General features: G+C 60.1%; 5 protein-coding genes across 11 annotated transcripts in view; 2 read left to right on the top strand and 3 right to left on the bottom strand.

The window, feature by feature from the left end:
• Positions 1-1,622: 1,622 nt before the first annotated feature.
• LHX5 (LIM homeobox 5) lies at positions 1,623-6,874 on the top strand. Its single transcript, XM_052689621.1, has 5 exons — positions 1,623-1,917; positions 3,037-3,260; positions 4,284-4,561; positions 5,436-5,601; positions 6,507-6,874. Exons 1-5 carry the CDS (start codon positions 1,745-1,747, stop codon positions 6,872-6,874), a joined length of 1,209 nt encoding a protein of 402 aa, XP_052545581.1. The 5' UTR covers positions 1,623-1,744.
• A 746-nt stretch (positions 6,875-7,620) lies between these two features.
• SDSL (serine dehydratase like) lies at positions 7,621-11,786 on the bottom strand. Its single transcript, XM_052689393.1, has 8 exons — positions 11,682-11,786; positions 10,944-11,177; positions 10,820-10,859; positions 10,462-10,601; positions 10,165-10,253; positions 9,870-10,097; positions 9,562-9,686; positions 7,621-9,484 (listed from the first exon to the last, which is right to left on the bottom strand). Exons 2-8 carry the CDS (start codon positions 11,109-11,111, stop codon positions 9,291-9,293), a joined length of 984 nt encoding a protein of 327 aa, XP_052545353.1. The 5' UTR covers positions 11,112-11,177; positions 11,682-11,786; the 3' UTR covers positions 7,621-9,290.
• Positions 11,787-12,097: 311 nt separating this feature from the next.
• PLBD2 (phospholipase B domain containing 2) lies at positions 12,098-15,192 on the bottom strand. 2 transcript variants are annotated; one of them, XM_052689391.1, is made up of 12 exons: positions 14,974-15,191; positions 14,793-14,886; positions 14,567-14,725; positions 14,361-14,461; positions 14,043-14,257; positions 13,883-13,977; positions 13,660-13,820; positions 13,485-13,580; positions 13,176-13,247; positions 12,933-13,085; positions 12,669-12,831; positions 12,098-12,595 (listed from the first exon to the last, which is right to left on the bottom strand). In XM_052689391.1, exons 1-12 carry the CDS (start codon positions 15,168-15,170, stop codon positions 12,428-12,430), a joined length of 1,674 nt encoding a protein of 557 aa, XP_052545351.1. In that variant the 5' UTR covers positions 15,171-15,191; the 3' UTR covers positions 12,098-12,427. The 2 variants fall into 2 exon arrangements, with proteins under 2 accessions (XP_052545351.1, XP_052545352.1); XM_052689392.1 differs by lacking the exon at positions 13,176-13,247 and having other exon boundaries at positions 14,974-15,192.
• Positions 15,193-15,832: 640 nt separating this feature from the next.
• Positions 15,833-20,108, top strand: SLC8B1 (solute carrier family 8 member B1). 4 transcript variants are annotated; one of them, XM_052689388.1, is made up of 16 exons: positions 15,833-16,087; positions 16,266-16,625; positions 16,808-16,960; positions 17,048-17,100; positions 17,187-17,245; positions 17,340-17,444; positions 17,514-17,681; positions 17,754-17,861; positions 17,931-17,987; positions 18,065-18,195; positions 18,266-18,407; positions 18,627-18,748; positions 18,847-19,000; positions 19,086-19,166; positions 19,436-19,500; positions 19,580-20,108. In XM_052689388.1, exons 2-16 carry the CDS (start codon positions 16,476-16,478, stop codon positions 19,775-19,777), a joined length of 1,746 nt encoding a protein of 581 aa, XP_052545348.1. In that variant the 5' UTR covers positions 15,833-16,087; positions 16,266-16,475; the 3' UTR covers positions 19,778-20,108. The 4 variants fall into 4 exon arrangements, with proteins under 4 accessions (XP_052545348.1, XP_052545349.1, XP_052545347.1 ...); XM_052689389.1 differs by lacking the exon at positions 15,833-16,087 and having other exon boundaries at positions 16,094-16,625; positions 17,943-17,987; XM_052689387.1 differs by lacking the exon at positions 15,833-16,087 and having other exon boundaries at positions 16,094-16,625; positions 17,187-17,252; positions 17,347-17,444.
• Positions 20,109-21,197: 1,089 nt separating this feature from the next.
• TPCN1 (two pore segment channel 1) overlaps positions 21,198-23,895 on the bottom strand; it is a 48,356-nt gene continuing 45,658 nt past the window's right edge. For all 3 annotated transcript variants that reach the window (XM_052689383.1, XM_052689385.1, XM_052689384.1), the window contains exon 27: positions 21,198-23,731. In XM_052689383.1, coding sequence (XP_052545343.1) covers positions 23,609-23,731 — 123 coding nt within the window. In that variant the 3' untranslated portion in view covers positions 21,198-23,608. The remainder of the gene's footprint in view (positions 23,732-23,895) is intronic.

The following is a 23,895-nucleotide window of genomic DNA, read 5'->3' as shown; positions in this document are numbered from 1 at the left end:
TTCTTTTTCTTTTATCTTCATTTTTTCTTTATTTTCCCCTCCTTTTTCGTTTATTTTCGTTTTTCTTTTTTGTTAGCCCTCGTTTTTTGCTTTTTATTTCCTCCTCTTTCTCTCCCTCTCTTTTTTCTTTTTTTTTCTTTTTTCTTTTTTCTTCTGTTTCCCTCTGCAGTTGTTCTGTTTTTCGTTTGGTTTGCTTCTGTATTTTTCGTTTTATTTTCCCTTTTGCTTTTTCTTTTCTTTTCTCTCCTCCTCTATTTTCATTTGTTCTGTTGGTGGTCTCCGCATTTCTTCTCTTCTGTTCTCTCTCCCCAAACTCACCGATCCTCCTTCCCCTGCCCAGCGATGCCCTTATCCTGCGGTTTTGGGGTTTATTTTTTGGCCGCTACTGAGATTCTTTCAACCCGGCCGTTCTGCTCCTTCCTCCCCAGTGCTGAGAACGAGCGAGGACGGATGTAGAGGGGCGGCTGCGGGGAAGGGAGGAACGCGAGGGCCACCCCAGGGCCGAAGCGCGGTGTCCCGGCGTCCCTCGCCGCCGCCGGTTCTCGCAGCTCCGCCGCACCTGAAACTGAAGAGGACAAACAGCGGAGAAGTGCGGCGACCCCCGGCTGCGGCATCCCCCTCCTTCTCCTCGCCCTTCCCCCCCTCCGGCTCAGTGTCAGCCTCTCTCCCGACGGAGCGGCCCGGAGGGGACACGGCTGCGCGACAAAGGCCGGCGGGGGGGGGGCACGGCACTGCGCAGAGCCGCGTAACTTTTCGTCTCCTCTGTCCCCACCCCCGGGTTCCTCCTCCCCCCCCACCCTCACCCCCTTCGTGCTTTCACCGCCCACCCCGGGCACAGAGCGGGCTGAGAGGGGAACAGCTGCGGGAGTGTTGCTAACAGTGACAGAACAAGTGACGGCCGCCCCGTCCCCGCTCGGGACCCCCGGAACGAACATCCCCATCAAAGAGAGAATTAAAGAGAGAGAGAGAGAAAGGCTGAGCAGAGCCCCCCCGGCACCCCAGGCCAGGTGCGTACTCACTTGGCGGCGCAGGTACAAGCCACCCTCAACAATAGAGGCGCGTTGTTTTTTTCCCTCTGTGCCAAGCACAAGGCTGGAGCCAATTTAGATATGCTATAAATTAAGAGGTTGCCATGGCCACCGCGCTGCCATTGGCCGCCGCCCGCCAGACGCGGGCCCCCACGTCACCAAATCTGAATAAGGATGCGCGAATTACTAAGGCGGGGGACAAAGCTGGCGATGGGGACAGCATGAGAGTGGCGGCGCGGCGGCGGAGCACAGCGAGGCACCGGGGCCGCCGGCCGCTGCGGGGGCGTTCATGCACCCCTCCCGCACCCGCACGCAGCGCGCCCGCCGCTCCCCGCCCGCTCTGCAGGGACTCGGGGGGCTTCCGCGGGGGGGCTCTGGCTTCTCTCGCTCGGGGCACCGCTTTTTTCCTACCGAGGCTCCGGAGAGAAGAGGGGGAAGAACTTGACAGCGATTCCGCTCCCCCTCCCTGATTTTTTTTCTGATTTTTTTTTAAATTCTTATCATTTTTTTATAATTCTTTCTTTCTTTTTTTTTTTTTTAATTACTATTACTATTATTTTTTTGGTTGGTTGGTTGTGGGCTTGGGGATTTTTTTATTTTTATTATTTTTTTTTTAAATAGCATTTTTCTTCCTGACGTCCGAATTTTTGAGACCCCGTCGTGTGCCGGCGCGGGGCTGATTCCTTTCGTCTGCGCGTTTCCATCCCGGCGCGGTGATGATGGTGCATTGTGCGGGCTGCGAGAGGCCGATTTTGGACCGCTTCCTGCTGAATGTCTTGGACAGGGCATGGCACATCAAATGCGTCCAGTGCTGCGAGTGCAAATGCAACCTGACCGAGAAATGCTTCTCCAGGGAAGGAAAACTCTACTGCAAGAATGACTTTTTCAGGTGAGTGAGCCCCAGCAATCACAAGCCCTTCCAGGTGCTGCGGAACCGCTGCTCCCAGCTCGGCGGGGTAGCAGAACTCTGGGGCTCCTTCTGGGATCTTAGGGGAAAGAAGGGGGGGCACTTGGGGGCACCCCTCCAATCTTCATCCATCTATTCCGTGGGTCTTCTCTTCGTCTCTCCGGCGCGGTCCCGGCCCCGCGGCGCCCCGGGGCTGCGCCGCATCCCGAGCGAAGCTGGTCGCCCCCCCCGCCCCGGGTGACCTTGTCTCCGAAAGCAGCCGGGCCCGTGACCCGCTCTGCCGCCGCCCCCCCCCCTCGCAGCAGGCCCGGAGGCCTCAGGGCTGGGGTCGTTTTCCCCCTTTCGACCGTCACAGCGGCCTTTCCCCACCTAAACGCCGCTCCTCGTGCAGCACTCCAGCCGGGGGCCCCCACGCTGCACCGCACCTTAAACGCCCCTAATGACTGCGATAAGGTGCCTAGAAGGAAATTAGGGGCCAGCATGGGTAGGGGAAAATGACTTACGACTTATAATGCCTTAAATACATCAACGTCACGGGCAGCAGTGCGGGGGGCTGAAGTTGTGCCGCGGCCAAGAGGGAAAAGGAGAGCCTAGGTGCCCCCACGGTCCTGGCAGCCGCTGTGAAAGGTTTTTTTTTTATTTTTATTTTTTTGTTTGTTTGTTTGTTTTTTTTGTTTTTTTTTGTCTTCCCCTCGGGGAGTTCGTTTTCTGAATTTTCGCCTTCCTTGGAAAAAAATAAAATAAAATAAAAGCATCTCCTGGAGAAGGGAAACCGGAGCTCTGCAAAGCGGCTGTTCCAAGAAGAGAAAAAAGCAACGTGGAGCACAGGGTGCCCCGTACCGTACCCCGAATTGGCCCCTGCTCCGTGGCCGCTGCCAACCCCCGGTCCCGCAGCGATGTGCTGGGAGCGCGGGGAGACTGAAATTCTTCCCCGGAGGGCACGGAGAAAGACATCCTCGCCTTTTGAGGCGGCCCCGGTGGGATCTCTCTGGGAACCCGAAAACCGAGATTCGGAAGGGGTGGGGATGGGGGCCTCGGAGACGCGAGGGGAGCGGCGCGGTCCCGTCCCAGCCTCTCACCTCTCGCCTTTCTCCCCTCCAGGAGGTTTGGCACCAAATGCGCCGGCTGCTCCCAGGGCATCTCCCCCAGCGACCTCGTCCGGAAAGCCCGGAACAAAGTGTTCCACCTGAACTGTTTCACCTGCATGGTTTGCAACAAGCAGCTCTCCACGGGCGAGGAACTGTATATCATAGACGAAAACAAATTTGTTTGCAAAGAGGACTATTTGAACTCTCCCAGTTTGAAGGAAGGCAGCCTCAACTCAGGTACGCGCGGCACAGCCCGGGGAACCGAACCGCACCGGGCCGAGTCCTGCCCGCTCCCCACGGGCAGCGCTGCGCTCCCGGTGCAGCTCCCGGCGCTGCCGGTGCCGAGGTTTCAACAGCGCCCCATGGACCGGGAGGGGGTTTGGGGTGCAAGAGTTCACCTCGTGCTCCCCGCGGGACGCAGGCACGCGTTGAGCCCGCGGCTGCCCCACCGAGCCCTCCCACGCACCCTCCGATCCCGGGACCCCCCCTGCTAGGCTGCCCGGTCCCCCCGCGCCGAGGGCCTGATCCTTCGCCTCCTTTCACCCAGAGGCAAAGCTCCCATTTGACTTCCTTGGAAGCTGTCTCTGCGTCAGGACCGCGGGATCAGGCCCCCTCCTGCTGGCCCAGCAGTGCCGGCCGCCCGTGCTCACCCCCTGCCGTGGGCTCTTTCTCCGTTCAGCACCCGGGGCCGGATCCTGCCACGCGAGTCAGTGGGGCCGCTGCTGCGAGCGAGGCGAGTAGAGCTTGGCCTGGGTGATGCCGGCATCAGGGTCCGGGGGGGTGGCTGGGGGAGGTGAGCCAGATTTAAGGCAGTGACTGGAACCCCCCACGAGCCCATACATTCTTGCATTTCTCCCAGCGGTGCATCCAGGCTCCCGGTGTGAGAAGCACGGCGTGGGGGGAGAGGGGAAGCGCCAGAGGCTGCGGGGTGCTCGGTGGGGAGGCCCCCTCCCCAGCCCCCTCCCGGCTGCACGGCCCCTGTGCAGCAGTGGGCGGGGGGTGCCGCCGAGTTTGCCTTTCAGATGTAGGGGCCGAACTGTAAGATGCTCAACCGGAGCTCATTGTTCTTTGGGGTGCTTCGGGGTTCCTCGGGGGCAACGGCCGTCTGCACCCCTTGCTGCTGCCCAGCACCTCTTCCCCTCTCCTGAAAAGCATCTGGGCTCGGTGGGAAGGGGAGGGCAGTGGAGAGGGGGGTCGATCTCTCTCCTAAGCAATCCGCCCCCCTCCCCCCCCTGCCCCCTCTCTGGGTCTCCTTTACAGTGTCCTCATGTACAGACAGGAGTTTGTCCCCGGATCTCCAGGACCCCATGCAGGACGACACCAAGGAGACGGACAACTCCACCTCCTCGGACAAGGAGACCACCAACAACGAGAACGAGGAGCAGAACTCGGGCACCAAGCGGCGAGGACCCCGCACCACCATTAAGGCCAAGCAGTTGGAGACCCTCAAAGCTGCTTTCGCAGCCACCCCCAAGCCCACCCGGCACATCCGCGAGCAGCTGGCCCAGGAGACCGGCCTCAATATGAGGGTCATCCAGGTACGGCCACTCCACAGCCATCCCACTGCCCCCCATGATATCACTGGGCCGGCCCATGACGTCACCGACCTGACTCGCACAGGTCCGGGATGGCAGAATTTGGGCTGGCAGCAGGGAAGGGCTGGGGATGTGGATGGGGCTCTGGATGCGAGCACAGGAGATGGAGAAAAGGAGAGGCCACTGTGCCCTGCAGGCAGCCCTGTACCTTCCTACCTCGCTGCCAACCAACCCCCCCGGCAAGAAAATCCCTGAGGAAATGTAGGGATTAATGGGATTTATTAGCAGCGTTAACAGGGGAAGACGCTCCGGCTCTGCTGCAGGGAGCCCAGCTCCCGATGGAGGGAAGCAGGACCCGCGGGACGTGTGCGCATTCCAGATGTGCCCAGATTTGGGGGAAATAGCGCATATCCCTCCTCCCTCCCCACCCACAGCACAGCAGAGCTGTGCTATGGAGAGAGAACGCCCCCGAGGCAGGAATGCTCCCTGTTGCACCACCCTTCCCTTTTATTCCCGTCCCCATCGGCCAGCTTGCTTCCAGCTCCCTCCCCGCCTCCTGCCGTGACCCCCCCATTTATCCCCTTCTTTATCCCTCTCCCCCATTGGAGAAAACTTTCGGGGCACAGGCAGGCTGTGAGGACGGCGCAGCCCACGGCACGCAGGGAGGTGCCGGGGCTTTAATGACCCCTTTCCTTGCCTCCCAGGGTGTTACCAGCAGGGGGTAGCGTGAAAACAACCCCAAGCTGGAAAATCCCTTCCAGCGAGATATCTCATCCCCGCCCCCATCATCCCTGGCCTAAGTGGGGAGGGCTGGCCCCGAGAATTTGGGGTCCCCACGGCAACCCGGCCCCGAGTGCTGATGCCGGCCCGGCCTCAGGTCTGGTTCCAGAACCGCCGATCCAAGGAGCGCCGGATGAAGCAGCTGAGCGCGCTGGGCGCCCGCCGGCACGCCTTCTTCCGCAGCCCGCGCAGGATGCGGCCCCTGGGCGGCCGCCTCGACGAGTCCGAGATGCTCGGCTCGACGCCCTACACGTACTACGGAGGTGAGGGAGCTGGGCCCCTCGTCCCGTCTCCGTGTCGTCCCACCGAGTTCTTCCCCCGTTCCCTTCCCTGCCTTTGTTCCTCTCCATCTCTACTCTCCCTTTCCCCTGCCGCCCGGACTCGGGGCGGTGGCAGCGGTGGCGGTGGCAGCAGCGTGGCCCCTCTCCCTGGAAACAAAGCCTCAGCTGCTGGCTTCTGCGCCCCTTTCAGGCTGCATTTGTCCCAGTTACCCCCCCCCCGGGCCTGCAGCTTAGGGAAGGTCACCGCCACCCTGACAGGACGGGGTGGGACAGGGAGCCCCAGGGCATTTGGGGTATATCCCGCTTTTGGGCAAAGAGCTCTCACCAATTCCCTTCTGCCCCCACTGCTGCCAGAACCCCTCTGTAGCTAATATATATAAGTATGATGTGTGTTTTTCCTGCTATAAGTAAGTATAGTATAGTAAGTATATTTTATTTTTATATGTCTCCTATAACTCACCTTTATTTATGTGTCTCCTTTACGTATATCTTCCTATTAGATATGTATATAACTTTTATCTATATTTATAAATGCATACATGCATGTACATATATGTGCAGGTATATAGACGTGTGTATTTTTCTTAGTTGTAACTAAGAACGAAATTATGCCTACCCTCTCCCCCTGGGGCTGCCCCCAGCCCCTCCTGTTCTCCACTTCCCCCCCCTTTCCATTCCATCAGCACTGCAGCCATAAGTACAGAGGTGCCCGTTTTTCTCCCTGCTTAGTCCCACGTTCGTTCCAGCAGCACCGAGCTCCCCAGGAGGGTATTCTGGAGGGGGGAGGGGGAGGCACGCCCGTCCCTGCGTGGGGGTGCAGCTCTACTTCCCGCAGGCGCTCGGGGTGGTGGCTCGGGACCGGCTCCAACCTTTCCCCACCTTTGCAGATTACCAAGGTGACTACTACGGGCCGGGAGGCAACTATGACTTTTTCCCCCACGGGCCCCCCTCCCAGGCCCAGTCCCCGGCCGACCCCAGCTACCTTCAGAACTCAGGACCCGGCTCCACGCCTCTGGGATCCCTGGAGCCCCCCCTAAGCGGACACCACTCCTCAGAAAACCAAAGGTACACGGATATGATCTCGCACCCCGACACCCCCAGCCCTGAGCCAGGGATGACGGGCTCGCTGCACCCCATCCCGGGGGAGGTCTTCAGCGGGGGGCCCAGTCCGCCCTTCTCCATGTCCAGCAATAGCGGCTACAGTGGGGCCCTCGCGCACCCCAATCCGGAGCTGAGTGAGGCAGCGGTGTGGTAGGGCCGAAGGGGAGGACTCCCCCGCCCCTCAGCCCCGGGGCACGGCTCTCCGCGGCCCCGTCGACGGATATCGGCCCCCCCGACGCCGCGGGCGCCCTCCGACGTCCGACTGCATCCTCCCACCGCGCCCCCCCCCTCCCTCCCCCCCCCGCGGGGACACCGCGCTCCCTCCCCGCCCACCCGCACCGCTCCGCATCCCCGTGCTGTTATGAGTGGGGGAGAGGGGGGCGAAACGCGCCCGGCCCGGAGCTCCCCCCGCCGTGTCGGAACCGCCGCTCTCGGACCAAAGCTGAACTTTGCAGGACGCGGGTCCCACCGGTGCGGGGGCTGCCGCGGGGATCCTCGCTCGCTAAACAGCACCCATTTTAATTATCCCCTTCTTCAGCCTCCGTTCATCCGAGTATTACAGTGGGGGGTAACGGGGGACAGCAGGATGCTCCCTAAGCCCCCTCCCGGGCCCTTTTCCCGTTGATCCTGCTTCATCCCTGAGGAGGAGGTGGTTTTGTACTGGAATTTTGGTGATGGATGAGCAGGGGAGCGGGGGGAGGGGTGTGCGGAGCTTGGGAAACCCGGGAAGAGGCAGAAATGGGAAAAGCAAACAGAAACAGAGAGAAAAACTGAGAGAACACCCGAGCAGTGCGGCAGCGCAGGAGGGCCGAGCCCCCCCGGCCCCGCGGTCTGAGGATGTATTATAGTTTTTGCTTCTAGTTTCTTTATTTTGTATAAAGGAGAAACAAATAAAGTATGTTTTTGTGTTTACTGATTATTTATTGTACTTTTAGTCATTGGAAGCTCTGAGTTTTTTTCTATTTTGGAGGCTGGGAAAGGGCGGCGGTGAGTGGAAGGAGAGAGGATAGAGCAGGGTGGGGGGGGGAAAGGGAAAAAGAGAATGGAAAAGGAAGAAAAAAAGTTGTGTTCTGAGCGTGGGTTTCCTGTCCCCACTGCCTCTTGCAGAGGCTGTCAGTGTGACCAGCTCGTGTTGTTCAATGTGAATAAAAATCATTTTAGTTACCTGCTCCGGCACCTGGTCCCTTTCATTGTGGGGTTTGAGCGATGAGCGGCGCCCAGCTAATATTTAAAATGCAAAATCAAGGCAAGAGTGTATCCCCCCCACCCCCCGCCTTGTCTTGTAGTAAAAAGGTATAAACAGAATAAATTACCTTCCCTTGCTGGCTTCCAAGAGCCCCTTTCTCTGACCTGAATTTTAAGTCCCGGCGTGGTGGTGCCGCCAAGAGCTGGTGATGGATGACAGGCAGCCACCTCGCTGCGTATTTTCCCTGTTCAGCCAACCGGAGGAATTTATCCTTCCTGTGCCATGATGAGTGGTAATGAGGGGCCGCAGCCAAGCGGGGGGCACCCAAAGGACTCAGCATGAGGGAAACTGAGGCACAGACCCGCTGGGACCCCAGAGCAATAGGATGCGTATGGGCTGTTTGAGGGCCAGCAGACCCCCCTGCCACTGTAATTAGGAGGGCTGCAAAACAGAGCACAAGGGCACGCGCTGGCTGCTATTGTTACGAACACTGTGTTACTACTGTCCTGCTGGTTGCAGGGTGCACCAACCCACAGCACCCATCCCAGGCTGCAGGGAGGAGGTTGGCATGAAGTGGGGGCTCCGTGTGAGAAGGTTGGGGTGCAGAAGCTGGAAAGTAATCTGGTTCTGGACCCAGGATAAAAAACTGTGGGAGGAGGTTGGTCTGACTCCTTATAATTAATTGTGTGCCTTGTAATAAGACTCTCCAGCCTCCAGCACTCCCTAGAAACACGTTTTTACATAAGATATTGCCCACAGTGGAGCAGTGGGTATTTGATTTATGGGGTGGGTCCTCTGGGAAGCATGGTGTGGGCTGGCCAGGCTGAGGGGATTTATTGGGGAAAAGGGAAAAAAGAAGATGGGGAGGAGGAGGCTTCTGGGAGGTGGCTGGGCAAGGGGAGCCTTGTTAACTCTCTGGAGGGGCAGGAGGAGGCTGAGAGGAGTTTTATGGCAGGAAAGGGCAGAATGGACACTGGAGTGAAATAGATCAACTGAAGTGAGTTGGAGCAGTGGTGTTAACTGGGCACCAGTCAGAGCTGGGAGCACCAGCAAGAGCAAGGCCCTACAGCCCTGCCAAGGAGACACCTGGCTGCAGACAGTGCAGCAGGAACAGAAGATTGTAAAAATTAATAATCATTAGAATAATAACACATTGAGACAATAGCAAAGTAGTCAGTCAGAGGGAGCATTCACTAATTGGAGTGGGGAACCGTGGTCTGTGCCAGCCACAGCAGCTCAAGGGACGCGGCCGTCCCCAGGGCAGAGGGAGGAACACCGCCGTGCCTCAGTTTCCCCATGCTGCACAGTGATGGGCGCGGTGCATGTCCAGCAGCCATCACTGCAGCACAGGAGGCCATGGGGTGGCCATGCAGTGGCACAAGGGTCACTCCAGGCCCACCTGGTTCTTCAGGTCCCGCAGCAGCGCAGCCGTCATGCTGCTCCCGCCGCAGACCACCAGCACCACGCGGCCCAGCGGAGTCCCCAGGCGTCCCTCACGCTGCAGCTGCTGCAGTCGCCCTGAATAGAGCAGGGCCAGTGCTGCACCACAAGCTGGCTGCACCAGCATCCGCTCGTCATCTGCAGGGATGGAGACATGTTGAGTGCCTGTCCCCATCACACCCCTCTGCAAGTCCCTGTCCCCGTGCCCTACTCACCCAGGAACCTTTCCACAGCGCGCACAGCCTCAGCATCTTCCACCACCTCTGAAATGACCTGGATCTCCTGGGCACACTGCAGCGCCCGTGCTGACACAGTCTTGGCCCCCAGGCACTTGGCCACACTGGAGAACGAGTCAGAGTAGACCTGGGATCCTTTGTCCCCTTGGTGCTCCACTAGAGCATTGGCTGAGACCTGCCAACTTGTGACATGCACCAGAGGAGAAGCCCCCTGCACTTTCTATGTCCCATCAAACTGGGGACCCCTATGCTGATGGAGGTGCCCCCATGCTGACACCAGCACCCACCTGGTGATGTCAGGCAGGGTAACGAGGTGCCCAGCCTTCAGTGCCACGTGGAAGCTGTGGGCCCCCCAGGTCTCCGCAGCAATGATGGGGACATCAAGCCATCCCACCTGCTGCAGCCCAGCCACCACGCCAGCCAGCAGCCCTCCACCTCCCACTGCCAGCACGATGGCGTCAGGTTTTGCATCCAGCACGTCCTTCAGCTCCAGGACCAGGCTGGCATGGCCCTGCCTGTGGGATGGAGACAGTGGGTGGCTGCCTGTGTCCTGTCCAGAGCACAGGGGCAAGTAGCACTCACCACAGCAAGGGGTGGTCAAAGGGGTGGATGCTCGCCCAGCCCTCGTTCTGCGCCAGCTCTAGGGCTCTCTGGTTGGCTTCATCCCACACCTGGGAGGCGGTGGGTGCTCAGTGGGGCTGCCGCCAGCTCCAGTGCACCATCCCCATTGCCCCTCCCTTGCTGCCATGAGGACAGTGGAAATCCAAGTGGCGTGTGGGTGACGCATTTTGGGACAGGGACACTGGGTCTGCACACATCCACAGCCTCGCAGAGGGCTGCGATCTCCTCCAGCCACAGTTTGGGGCATGGGTGCCCTACCTTCCCATAGGTCTCCACCGTTGCCCCCAGCTCCTCCAGCCTGCGCACAGTGCTGGGGCCGGTGCTGCTGGGCACCACCACAGTGATCGGCAGCCCCAGCTTCCTGGCCGCATATGCTGCAGCCATGCCAGCATTCCCCCCTGCGAAAAGTAGTGGGTTGAGCAGTTCCATCGCCCCCCATACCCAGCTCATCCCAGACCTACAGGACGAACTTTGCTAGGGGGGAGAAGGGACACCCGATCTGGATCAGTCCCAAAACCCAGTGGGAAGGCACAAGGACAAGGGGCCGGGAGCACAGGGGTGTTCCCTAGCACCTCCATCCCATAGACCCCTCGAGCCCCACGCAGGTCCCAATTACCTGAGGAGCAAACAAAGTGCCGGCAGCCCTTCCTGGCAATCTGTGGAGAGGGAAGGAGACAGAGGAAGGACGTGGCCATAGGAATCCAGTGTCCCGAGGCCACACAGCCATGTAGCACACCCACCTCCTGGCAGAGGCGCCCGATGCCCCGGATCTTGAAGGAGCCAGTGGGCTGCACGTTCTCCAGCTTCATGTAGACCTGGGTCCCTGCTGCCCGGGACAGGGGCAGGCTCTCCAGGAGCGGGGACACGATGTGGAAAGTCTTCTCACCCCCCCTGCGTTGGGCTGCCATTACTGCAGGATGCTACGTGAGAGCTGGTGCGGGGCTTGCTGCACGTCCCAGAACGACGCTGGGGGACTGAGGAGGGCAAAGTGACGTCAGAGGAGCTGCGGTTGCGTCCCTGGGTCCTTTGTCAGCAGATTTGAGGACTTTGCTCTATTGGCCTGGGACGGCAGTCAGCCCTTCCAGGCAGCTGTAGCATGGCTCGTTGGCACTGGAATTAGCACAGTGTGTCCCGGTCACAGCAAGTGCTGGGGGAAGGGCTCCTGGCGGGGCTGCACTGCTGTGGGGCCAACAGCCCTGCTCTGCCCTGGGACAGCCTCTTCCCATCAACCTCCAGTTGAGGCACCCCCCACACCAACACACTCAGAGCTGGCTCTGCCCTAGGCAGGGAGGAGCAGGATGGGTCCTGGCAGCACAGGGATGTGCTGTTCCGGAGGTGACAAATGCTGGTGTGTGCCAGGAATGGCAGGGGCACAGCCAGGTCTGAGGCCGTGGGACATCGGCCAGCCTGGACCCGGTGGGAACCTCATACCTTCAAAGCACTGTCTAATGTCAGCTCATTAATCCCCCAGTAATTACCTCGTTATTCCTAACGAGCCACACACATGGAGCGGATCAAGGGAGCTGCAGTAAGAGGATTTTGCGCTGGAGGTTTTGGGGCTGGGGGGCACACAGGTGGCTGAAGAAGGGAAACAAAAGGGACAAGAATGGTCACTCTGTCCTGGGGCAGGCAGTGCCCCCCCTCCTTCACTGCTTGCCTGTTCCAGCTGTGCCTGCTGCTGCTGCCAGGAACCAGGGGAGGCATCGCTGAGCAGTCTGAGCAGAGGCCAAGAAGCCCGACCCGCTGTGTCCCAGCACTGCACTGCAGGCACTGCTCTGTGCTCCTGGAGCAGCACCCAGCAGATAGGGAAGCACATCAAACAACATCCCTGAACGGGGTACCACAGCATGCACCACAGAATGTTGGAAGAGTATGAAGTGCAGTCACCAGCATCTCCATTGCACACAGAGCGTTTTATTTGTTACACCAACCCCGGCCATTCACCCCTCCCTGCCATGCAGCTGTCCCAGCGCCAGCCCCACCTCCTGGAACCCGTCTTCCAGGAACAGCCTCCCAGAATGAGGAGCCCTGTGGGAGGCTTTCCTTCCGTGCTTGGTTTTGGGACTGGGGTCAGAGCCCACTGACCGACCCCAGCCACAGTGGCACGGATGGGGCACAGGAGCAGAGGCAAATGGTGAGAGAAGCATGGGGAGAAAAACATGGGGGGCGGTTCCCTGCAGCCCCCTATCCTGCAGAAACAGGGAAAGGCGTGGGGAGGTCCAGCTCAGTTCCATCGGACTTTGACAGGAGGGAACCTCCAGAGGTCAGGGTGGCCCATATGCAGCAGGTGGCTGCACGGCGATGCGCTCCAGCGGAAGGGTGGCACATCATCCCACGTCGGCCCGCTGGCAGCCACCAGCCCGAAGGTGCGGGCCATGCCAAAGGAGGTGACCTGGCGGAGGGGGTAACGTGGAGATGTGAGCGCCAGAAAGTGACGGCATGGCAGGGCCCAGGGCTGTGCCCACCTTGGTGTCAGTGCCGCCATGGCAGCGCTGGCGCAGGGCGGCGAAGGGGTAGGTGCCGTTGGCTGGGTTGAGGTCAGAGCGGGCGGAGATGGCGTTCTCAGCGTTGTGGGGCGGGTCGCAGCCCCGGCACTGTGACAGCGGGTCCTGCAGGTAGTTGTTGGACCTGTCGGGCAGCAGGGAGAGAGACCGGGTGCAGGAGGTAACACGACAACTGCGGTGAAGATCTGACACAAGGGCTGGAAAATCCCTGGGGCCAGCACCCACCTCATCAGACGGACCATGGAGTCCACATCACGGACCTGAGTCTGATTCCTGCGAAAGATCTGGGCGCGCGGGTTCTTGTCGTAGGTGAACCAGTCACCATACTTCTGCACCAGCTCCAGGTTCCCGCTGGCATTGAAGATCTCCTCAAAATACCTGGATGGGAGGGTAGGGACAGTCAGCCTTGCCTGCCCTCAGCATAGGACCATATGGCTGGGCAAAAAGGTGAGGCTGGATGAAGCTTACGGCACATTGTAGCTGGCCCAGTACCCCTGCTGGTACAGCAGCTCTGTCTTATCAGCCACCATCACCAAACCCCTGTGGCGGGAGGATGGCAGCAGTCAGAGCAGAAGGCAAAGTACAGCACGGATGAGGGAAAACCCACCTGGGGGTCTCAAGCAGGGGGCCAGGAGCCATCACCCGCACGCAGGAGAGCCGTAAGCAGCAGCCCTGCTGCTGTCACACCTTGGCAGAAAGGCCACCACCAGCAAAGGAAGCCCACCTCGCCCACTGGGCAGCCTGTGGGCCGGGCACTGGGGGGCGAGAGGCACTCACGGGATCTGCTCCAGCACCGTCAGCAGGCCCTGCTGCAGGGCAGCACGCCCTGGAGAGAATGCCTTGTAGTCCACCAGCATCCACTGGTTATTGTACCTGCAGGAAGGCATGGTGACCTCCTTTGGTGGCCGCCCTTAGGAGGGGACGTTTCTCCCCCAGCCCCGACCCTGCTCACGTGCCACTGTTGAAGCGCTGGAAGATGCCAGCCCACTCAGCACCGCTGCGGGCCAGCCGGTTGGCCACGATGTTCCGCAGCCACTCCAGGACGCTGCCCTGAGGCCGCAGGTACTGCCAGCGTGCCTCGTTGCTGTTCCCAATGGTGGTCTCCAGCGCAACCTGTGGGGACAGGAGGACTGAGCAGGGCCGGTGGGGGGCGCAGGGCTGCAAGCGGCACTTACCAGCCCGCTGCTCAGGATGTAGAAGTCATCCCCGGAGAAGATGGTGCCGGGGTAGGAGGAGAACACCTGGATGCTGCCCGGGACGCGGGCGGTGCCTGGGAGAGCAGAGCAGGTCAGGCAGCAGGTGGGGGCACAGAGCAGCGCCCGGCCCCACACGCACCACTGGGTTCAGCACGGAACGGCAGCGTGTACTTCTTGATGAGGCGCAGCATGGACTGGTAGGGCGCCCAGGTGTCGTGGGCCACCAGCAGGTCCCGGCGGCCTGGCATCAGCTTGAGCAGCGCTGAGCACGAACCGGAGCCCAGCGGACGCAGCGGGGCAGAGCGGTTGAAGGCCGCCTCTAGGTCCTCCAGGTCCCCCCCCAGCTGCAGCAGGCTGCGGGCAGCGGGGCGTCAGGCCGGGGCAACCTGCACCGAGCGCCGCTCCCGGGGTGGGGGGGTGCTCGGTGTGCCCAGCCCGGGGACGGAACCTTCCTTACAGGAAGCCGAAGGGCGAGAGGGAGAGGCGGCCGGCGGGGAAGGCCACGCGCCCGCGGTAGCTGTCCTCCAAGCCCTGCAGCTGCAGCAGCGCCAGTCGCACCTGGGGGGAGACGGGGAGGCGGGACGGGGACCGACGTTACTCTCGGGCCTCGCGGTGCGGGGCCGACTCCCGAGGGCTGCGGGGCCCCGGCCCGGACGGCCTCACCTGGTGCCAGTAGGCACGGTCGCGGCCGGAGCCCATCTGCTCCTCCATCCAGGCCAGGTTGGCCTCCAGGTATCCCCGCAGCCGGCGGCAGTACTGCGTCTCGTAGCGGAAGGGCCCGCAGTAGCCCACGGCCGTGTTCATCCAGTGCATGTAGATGAGCTGCGGACACGGCGCTGGCACCCACTGCCGCCGGCACTGCCCCGCGCCCCGCACCCGCGCCCCGCACCTGCTCGGTGACGGCGGCCTCGGCCAGCCCCGCGGCGTAAGCCTGCAGGCTGTCGTTGAAGGACGCGTTGGCGGACACCTCGAGGAACGCCCACCTGCAGCGTGGGGCACCGCTCAGAGCGGGAAGCGCCCGGGCGGCCCTGCGCTGCCCCGCACGGCCCCGCACAGCCCCGGGCCCTTACCCGACGGCCTGGATGTGGTCGGTGAGCTCGGCCCAAGCGACGGCGGCGGGCTGGCGGCCAGGCAGCACGCGGAGTCGGCCCGAGCCAGGCTCCAGCAGCACGGAGGCGCTACGGGGCGGAGGGATCGGGCCGGACGCGACCCCCAGCACCCACGCGGCCACCGCGGCGGCCGCCAAGAGCGCCCGCACCGCCGCCATCGCGGGAGGGGCGGAGCCGCGCCTGGGGCGGGGGCGTGCCGAGAGGAGGCGGGCGGGGTCCGAAACGAGCCACGCCCCGCCGTGCCCGGGTGCCCGGGTCTCTTCCGGCCGCCCGTTGCCCTGCAGGTACCCGTTCCCCTGTGTACGCCCCGGTCCCCGACATGCCACGCCCTACACGCTTCCTCCTCCCTCTTCCTGCCAAAGCCCCGTGGCCACGAACTCTCCCTCCCAGCCCCACGCAGGGCGGACGCGACCGTCAGCGTCCCGACCCCGGCCACACCGTGCCCGGCAGGTGGCAGGTGGCAGCCCCGCGGCCCCTCCTGGCCGTGGCTGCCCACCCCCGCCGTGAGTTGTGCGCAGTGCGTGACACGGGAGCGCGGGTGACGCGGGAGCGCGGCGGCAGCCCCGGCCTTACGCAATCGCGGCTGTTTACCACTCCCCCCCCCGCTGCGCTCGGCGGGCAAAGTCCCCAGGAGGCGCCAAGCGGGGGCAGCGGGCTCGGAGCACCCCCACCCGCGGGGAGCGTGCGGCTCCCTCGGCCCGGCCCTGCGGCACCCGCCCTGTCTCACCCGACCCCCCGCGGGTGCCCACCGGGACCTGGTACACTCGTGTCGGCGGCGTCACACCACCAGGCCGACCTACGGCCCCGCACCCACGGCCACGCCGAACGCGGTGCCCTGAGAGTGCCGGGCGGCGGGGGCTCTACAGAGTGGCCCCCCCGGTCCCTTTCTTCCTGTGCTACAAAGAGGCGCTGTCGCTTTAAGAGCGGAGAGTGGCGGCCCCTTTAAGGCAGGGTGGAAATCAGCTGCCCTTGCACGGCGGCGGGGCTGCGTGACACGGCGAGGTGGGGCGGGAGGGTGCCCTGGTAGCCCCGGCAGCCCCGGCCCCAGCAGGACTTCGTCCTCGCCTTTCGTCAGGTTGCCGCCGTCCCCTGGATTTGGGTTCCTCCCGCGGTGCTCCGTGCCGCGCTCAGCCCCACTTTTCTCCTCCCGCGGGAGCACAGCTGGGACGTGGCGGCTCGGTGCAGCGCCGGGGCTGGTAACCAAGCCCCAGCCCGTGGCCTCTTTTAATTCCTATTTCTGTTTGTGTTTTTAGCTCTATTTTTAACCCTATTCCTGTTTTGCATTTCCATTTTCCTCTCCCGTTTTTATTCCTATTTCTATCCCCGTTTTCTCTTTCCGTTCGTATTTCTACTCCTGCTCCTGTCCCCGTCTCTCCCCCCGGCCATGGCTCCCGCCCCTCGCGAGCAATAGCCCCCAGCATCCGACCCCCGAAGCCTGAGCTGTGTCCGAGCCGTGGGACGCGATGGGGCCGCTGTGGGCGCTGCGCGTGGCCGGGGCGCTGAGCGTGGCCGGGGCGCTGGCGGGGCACGGCGGCTCCCAGCGCTCGGGGCCGCCGGCGGCTCTGGAGGCGGGGACCCGGGGTGACGGCGCGGGACACGACCGGGGCGTGGACGTGAGTGGGGACGCGAGGCGGCGGGGTGACGGGTCCTGCCCTTGCGTCGGCCTCCGCCGCCGCCCCACGGACGTGGGACGGAGGGGGAAAGAGCGAGGCAGGGGCGGAAGCGGCTGCGACCCCGGGGGTGAGTGCCGTCCGCCCGCTAGGGACGCGTGTGGGACACGCGGCTCTTCCCGCAGTGCCGGGAGGTGCGGAAGCGCAACAGCTCCGAGCGGTGCCGCTTCGTGCGCGGCACCCCGGACTGCCGCCTGGACGACGGTTTCCTCGACTATCTCGGCGGAGCGTTCTGCGCCTTCCCCGCCGCGCTGCTCCCGCTGCCCGTCGGCCTCTACGTGAGCGCGGGAACCGGGGGAGGTGGGCGGGCGGCCCCGGCTGGAGGATGCTCGGCCACGGGCGACGCGGCAGCTCTCTGCCCGCAGGTGCTTTGGCTCCTCTATCTCTTCGTCATACTCGGCGTGACGGCAGAGAAGTTGTGAGTTGTCCCGGGGCCGCGTGGAGTGAAGAATGGTCTGGCGCTGCGGCCCTGTGCCCCCATCACCCCACTCTGTGCTCTTCCAGCTTCTGCCCCAACCTGTCGGCCATCTCCACCACGCTGAAGCTGTCCCACAATGTGGCAGTATCCTCCTCCTGCGGATGGGGGCGCGGGGCAATGATGGGGGATGTGATGGGGACCCGACATGGTGGGATGCTCCTTGACGCCTGCTCTCCATGGTGTCACCTTCCTGGCCTTTGGCAACGGAGCCCCGGATGTCTTCAGTGCTGTGGTGGCATTCTCCGACCCGCGCACAGCTGGGCTAGCGGTTGGGGCCGTCTTTGGTGAGCACTGTGCTGGCCAAAGGGGTGAGGGGCACGGGACCCTGCTGATGGGCTGTGTTGCGTTGGCAGGCGCCGGCATCTTTGTCACCACAGTGGTGGCTGGTGGCATCGCCCTGGTGAAGCCCTTTGCAGCGGCCTCCAGGCCCTTCCTCCGGGACGTCATCTTCTACATGGTGGCCGTCTTCCTCACCTTCCTGATCCTCTACTTTGGCCGCATCACACTGGGGGAGGCTCTAGGTGAGCATCGTGGTGGGGTAGGGGCTGGTGGGGCAGCCCAGGGGTCCTGTAACCTCTCTGGCCCCACGGCAGGGTACCTGGGGCTCTACGTCTTCTATGTCTTCACTGTGGTGCTGTGCACCTGGATTCATCGCTGGCAGCGCGGGGATGGACCGTCCCAACCCGGGCCGTGGGAGCCAGGTAAGGAGCGCTCTGCGGTGCCGGGAGGAATCCCTTGGCACCCCCCACTTTCTCCTTGCTCCCTCACAGCAATACCAACAGATGCTGAGGAGCAGGAGTCCTCGGGCACCAACTGCGGGGACTACGGTAGGGTGGGCTGTGGACTCAAGCGGTGGACTGGGTGCGGGGAGTCTTGCGGAGCACAGCCCTGTGGCCCCACACAGGTGAGGAGTATCGACCCCTGCTACCCCACCGCAATTCCTCGCTGCACATACTTGGCACTGCACTCAATCCCCTGGACAAGCAAAAGTGGAGGAGGAAGCCCTGGTACTGGCGGCTCTTCAAAGTGCTCAAGGTGAGCAGGAGGGGATGGGAGAAGGGCACTGTGCTGGAGGGTGCGGCACTCACGAGCCCCCTCCTCCCAGGTCCCTGTGGAGCTGGTACTGCTGCTCACTGTGCCTGTGGTGGACCCCGACAAGGACGACTTGAACTGGAAGAGACCCCTCAACTGCCTGCACATCATCACTGGGCCCCTGCTCTGCATCCTCACCCTCAATTCGGGGGCCTGTAAGAGCCTGTGGTATCCTCATAGCCCTGAGGAGGGGCTGAGACTGGGAGCCATGGCCCAGCACTGAGCTCCTTGGGGCCCCTCTATCCAGGTCTTGGGGGAGAAACAGGGCAGGAGAGTGCTGGCTTCAGGGAACAGGGCTCGGTAGTGTGCCTTCAGGCTGGTGAGGTCCTGCCCAGCCTGTGGGGCCACAGTTGCCCTCTCTGTCCCTGATGCAGATGGGCTGTACCAGATCCAGGGCGTCTTCCCGGTCTGGGCGCTGGTTGCACTGGCTGGCTCCATCCTGGCCATCATCATCTTTGTGACCACACGCAATGAAGAGCCACCCAAATACCACTGTGTAAGGTGCCCCTGGCCTCAAGCACCATGTGGGCAAGGACAGTGCCTCCATTGCCCCGAGAAGGTGCAGCCAGGGCCCAGCTCACCTGGTCCCGTCAGGTATTCGCCTTCCTTGGGTTCCTGGTCAGCGCTATGTGGATCAATGCAGCAGCCACAGAGCTGGTGAACATCCTGCGGACCCTGGGCATCATCTTTGATCTTAGTAACACTGTGCTGGGCCTGACCCTGCTGGCCTGGGGCAACAGCATTGGAGGTAAGAGACCTGTGTTATCTGCCTTTGTGGCACGCTGTACCGCAGTGGGATGCAGGCCCCGGCATCTCCTGTTCTTGCCCTGCAGACACCTTCTCTGACCTCACCATGGCACGGCAGGGCTACCCCCGCATGGCCTTCTCTGCCTGCTTTGGAGGCATCATCTTCAGTATCCTTCAAGGAGCTGGGGGGTGGGGTGCTACTTGGGCCTGCTTCTAGGGGACCTGAGCTCGCAGGATCCATCCTGGAGTCTGCCACAGGGAGGGAGGGGAAGAGGCTGCACCTCCCCAGGGTGCCCCAGACCATGCCAGAGCCACCTGTCCTCGAGCACTCTGAACTTTGATGGCCTTATCCAGGCCGGGAGAGAGGGATGGTGCTGTCCCCATCCCGAGGGCGGGGGGGATGCCGTGCTGTTTCTTCACCCTGAACTGCCCTCAGATATTCTGGTGGGCGTGGGGCTGGGCTGCCTGCTGCAGATGACCAGCAGCCAGATGGCAGTGAAGGTGAGGCTGCTGGCCACAGTACGGGGCTGGCACTGATGGGATCCCCTCGTCACACGGTGTCCTTCTGTCTCTCCATCAGCTGGAGCCTGACAGCCTGCTGGTGTGGATCTTGGCTGGGGCCCTGGGACTGAGCCTGGTGTTCTCCTTCGTGGTGGTACCGGCACAGTGCTTCCAGCTGGGCAGGGCATACGGCACCTGCCTCATCCTCTACTACTTGGCTTTTCTCTGTGTGGCCCTGCTCACCGAATTCCAGGTGATCCACCTGGTTCCCACCTGAGCACTGCATGTCCACGTCCCTGCCCTGCTGCAGCCCACTGGGCCACACATTTGCTCTTCGGAGAGAAAGCTGGTTGTGTTTTGGGAAAGAAAGAGCATTTGTTAAGCACTAGCCCTCTCCTCACTCCACTCTGTTGAACTTCGTTTAACTTGGGGCTTCTCTGAACAAGGATGAGGGTAAAGGCTTGGTTGGCTGCTGCCTCAGGGCATAGGGCTGGAGCAGCTGCAGGGGAGCATGCGCTAAGACACCCCTTCACCTCTCCATCTGGGATCCTCTGGGGCTGGCAGCCATGCGCTATGGGGAAACTGGAAAGTAAAGGCTTGAGTGCAAATCTGGGAATGCCTGTCATTGCAAGGGGCAGAAAGCCGCCAGCGGGTGAATTGAAAGAGCAAGCGGAGGTGTTAAGGTGAGGCAAAGCACCAGAGCAGTTCTCAGGCTTAATGCACACAAAGTGTTAATGAGCCCATGGAAGCCTCCTTTCTCCTGCTGCTTTTTTCAACCTGAATCTCAGAGGGTGCACAGAGCTGTAGCAAAGGACTCGATATGCAGAGGCTCCCATGTGCCCAATCGCCTCTGGCAAAACTAGGCTAAGATACTGTAAGAATGGACAACTTGCAATTAAAAACTACACAGCTTCCACTGGTGTGTTTGCTGTGAGGCAGGGTGTGCTGGGCTGGGCTGCAGGGAAGACCAGGGGCTGCTCGTGGTGAGGCAGAGGCCATGCAGCACCGCTTGAGGCCACAGCTTCCTCTGGGGTCACTGCCTGCACATTTCCCAACAGCAGTCACATGTAGCTGAAGCTGCTGTCACAGCAGCACAGTGCACGGGTCAGCACTGACTGCAGCCATTGGGCCTGATGCAGGCATGCATTGTTGTGGTTGGCCCAGTACTGCTCTGTGGGGACAGAGGGCAGTTGCACAAGCAGCACTCTGCTGCTGTCAGCTTTCAGGCTCTCCTAGCCTGCTGCTCTTCCCTTCTGGGCCCAGATCATTCCTCTGTTCTCTGGCTGGATAAGTGCTTTCACAAGAATTCAGGTGCTGTTTGCTGGCTGCTATTGGTTTTGCCATGGATTTACCAGAGCCAGCCCCAGCTTCCAACAAGCACCACTCAGCACAGATACCGAGGTGAAGGAGCAACAGCTTCTGCAGCCCCTCCTGTCCCTTGGAGGTAGCTATAAAAACAAAACGCATGTTTGAGAGTAAGGTGGTAACAGAGAGAAAAACTGGCAGGGGCACAGAAAGAAGCTGGGCTGTGAGCTGGCAAGGGCCAGGAGCAAGAGTTTGTGCATGTGACAAGTGCTGCAAGCAGTTGCCACTGGAGAGAGAGAGCGGGCACAGTTTCTTTCCAAAGGATGTGGCAATCTGTAAACTGAAACCGAGCTTCTGAAACAGCGGGCAGGAAGAAAGCAAGCTGCTGCCTCTACAAAGCTGAGAATGCTCTTTATTAGTGTGCTTGAAAAATCTAGAGAATATTTTACAGACATGTCCATAAAATTATATTTATAAACAAAACACCAGCATACAAAACCCCCTGGTGTTCCTCCTTCATTCCCTGCAAAATGATTGTCGTTAGTCTGTGGGTAAGGTGGGGAGGAAGAGCAAATAGTTGGGGAGGCCCCATACTCAAACTTCTTTTCTTCTTTTCCTTCCAAAAAAAGTAAACTTCTGTGATCTTCCTTGCTTAAAAAATAATACATTGTGTACATGGGGGCAAACCCACATCTTAGTGTAAAAAACAAAAATGCAGCACCTGAGCCCCATAGCCCAGTCCAGGGGCTTCAGTGCTGCTCCCCACACCAGAGCCCTTCTCCCACGTGTGAGTAGGTCAGTGCCTCTGCAGCACAGCGTAAAGCTGCAGCTCCAGAAGAGGTCAGTGACAGCCCTGCCACGGTGACACAGACTTTAAACAAAGCCACATTTCTTTTTCTAACCTTCACAACGCCCACCCTGCCCATAACTTGGGAAACATCGCCCCCAGCTCCAGGATGAACGCAGGTAAGTCTTCCAGTCTGCAGTCCCACGCAGAGCAACTGCAAGACAAATGCTGCACTGCTCATTAACTTGTGGTCGAATTTATGGTTTGGAAAATAGCCCTTTAAGGTCCTTCACGGTTCAGCTCAGAATTACTTTCATACCACTTGCAGAGCCCAGAAGGGAAACAAAGAGCTGCCCTGAGGCACTCAGCGAATGCAGCTGTTCAGAGTTGAGGAGCACACATCATGTTGCCTGCCTCTGAAAATCTCATCTTTTCCAAAAAATGTACTTGGGATGTGCACCCATTTCCTACATCCCACCACCCCATTCACCCAAAGGAAGGGGAAAGCCTCCCATCCCTGCCATATCCACTGTAATCTGAACCTGAGAAAAAAATAAAACAGCAAGAGGTACGGTGAACCTCCACGCTGACAATGTTCACTCTCAGCACTTTCTGTGGTGACAGGATAAGAAAGGAACTCGGAGACAGGCTGTCACCGCTTTGCAGTAATGAAACACAAGAGATGAAGCAACCTGCCACAATCCCAGAGTTTACGTGTCAGAGCTGGCCAAGGAGCCTTTTTCCCCTCCCTCGTCCTCTCCCAGCTACCTGGTCTGGCAGCCTCTGTGCCAGACACTGAAAAGCAGACAGATGAGAAGAATCATCGTCCTTCACAGTTCTGCATCCAGAACTGTGTAAACAGTAAAGCCCTTCAGCAGAGGATTCTCCTAAGATCCGACCCAGTCAGCACTTGCCAGCTTGAGGAACAGTTCTGCATGGGCGAGAACAAGGGAGGAGGAATGCTGCTGTGCCGACTGACCCTCCTGTTAAACAAAGCAATGACCTACCTGAGGGCCAACAAGCAGTACCGTTTGATGCACTCTCTGTAAGTTTCAGCCCCAAGCAGAATTAAGGGTTTGGAGCTGCAAAGTCCTCTCCTTCCCAGCCACCTATTTGAACTAATGACCAGCCAAAGTCTTGCCATCTACAAGCAGGTGGCTAAGTGATGGAGCTCACCCAGCAGAATCACCCTTCCCTAGGAAGACGAGAGCTAAAGGGTTTACAGAAGTGATTCTGATCCCAGGCAGTGCCGTGGGCATAACTGACCTGCAGAGATGCAGATACTGCACAGCCACAGCAAAGAATTTGTCTCCCTACATTTCTGTGCCCACTATGGTCATAATGCAATAAGATTTCTGCCGCTCACCAGCTTCCACAGAATGGCTCAGGGACAGTTAAATTCAACAGTCAGAACTGAATCTACTGCAGGGACTGCATCCAGGTGTCCCAAGAAGGAGGGAAAAGGCTGCTCTCCACTAATGCTGAAGTTCCATAGCACCTCCTCTTGCTTTGCAAAAGGAGGGCAGAGAGGAAAAAAACAACAAAAAACAAAACACGAAGCAAAAACTACCTCCTTCCCTGATCTTTTATTCCTAGGTTAATAGTACCCTTTAAGTGAAGCAGACCTTCAAAAAGGGCCTTTTTTTTTTTTTTCTTTTTTTCTTTTCTTTTTTAAATTGTAAGCATGTAGCCTCAGCACACTTCCTGCTCTTAATGGATTACACATCCCTTTCCCCAGGGTCTGTTACTGCTAAGATAAACAGCAGGATTGAGCTTGGGAAGCAGCTCAGAGGAAGAAGGTCTCCATTTCTGTCCAAGAAGATCACTGTGCTGAGCACAGCATCATGCTCAGTCTGGTTGTAGCAGAGTCCACCTGTTTTTTTGCACTTAACAGAAGAGCTTCTATCCCTAACACAAACCAGTACATGGAACAGATCTATATACATCATCCCAACATATATGCTGTGAAGTAATACTCTAGGTTATTGCATAGAAGGCAGCTTGCACTAGCCAGGCCTAGATGACGGTCTGGGAACGTTGTCGGAGGCTCAGGGGTTTCAGAGAGCTCTGGGAAGCAGATGCAGACTCTTGCAAAGGTATCTGGGATTCCTCTTTCCTGGAATGTTCCTCATACCATTCCTGTGACAGAAGATCAGAACAGATCAGTCTCTGCCCCAAAGCTGCCACACGGACCAGCAGGACCCCAGTCTATATGTGCTCAAACTGAGGGGCTTTTTCCAAGGCCCTGTTTATGGCCCACATAAACAACCTCATCAACCTCAGCAAAGCCACAAAGGGTGTGC

Source organism: Tympanuchus pallidicinctus, unplaced genomic scaffold (assembly GCF_026119805.1).
Source record: "Tympanuchus pallidicinctus isolate F22 unplaced genomic scaffold, pur_lepc_1.0 scaffold25, whole genome shotgun sequence".
NCBI classification, from domain to species: domain Eukaryota; kingdom Metazoa; phylum Chordata; class Aves; order Galliformes; family Phasianidae; genus Tympanuchus; species Tympanuchus pallidicinctus.
This window is presented reverse-complemented; position numbering and strand designations above follow the sequence as displayed.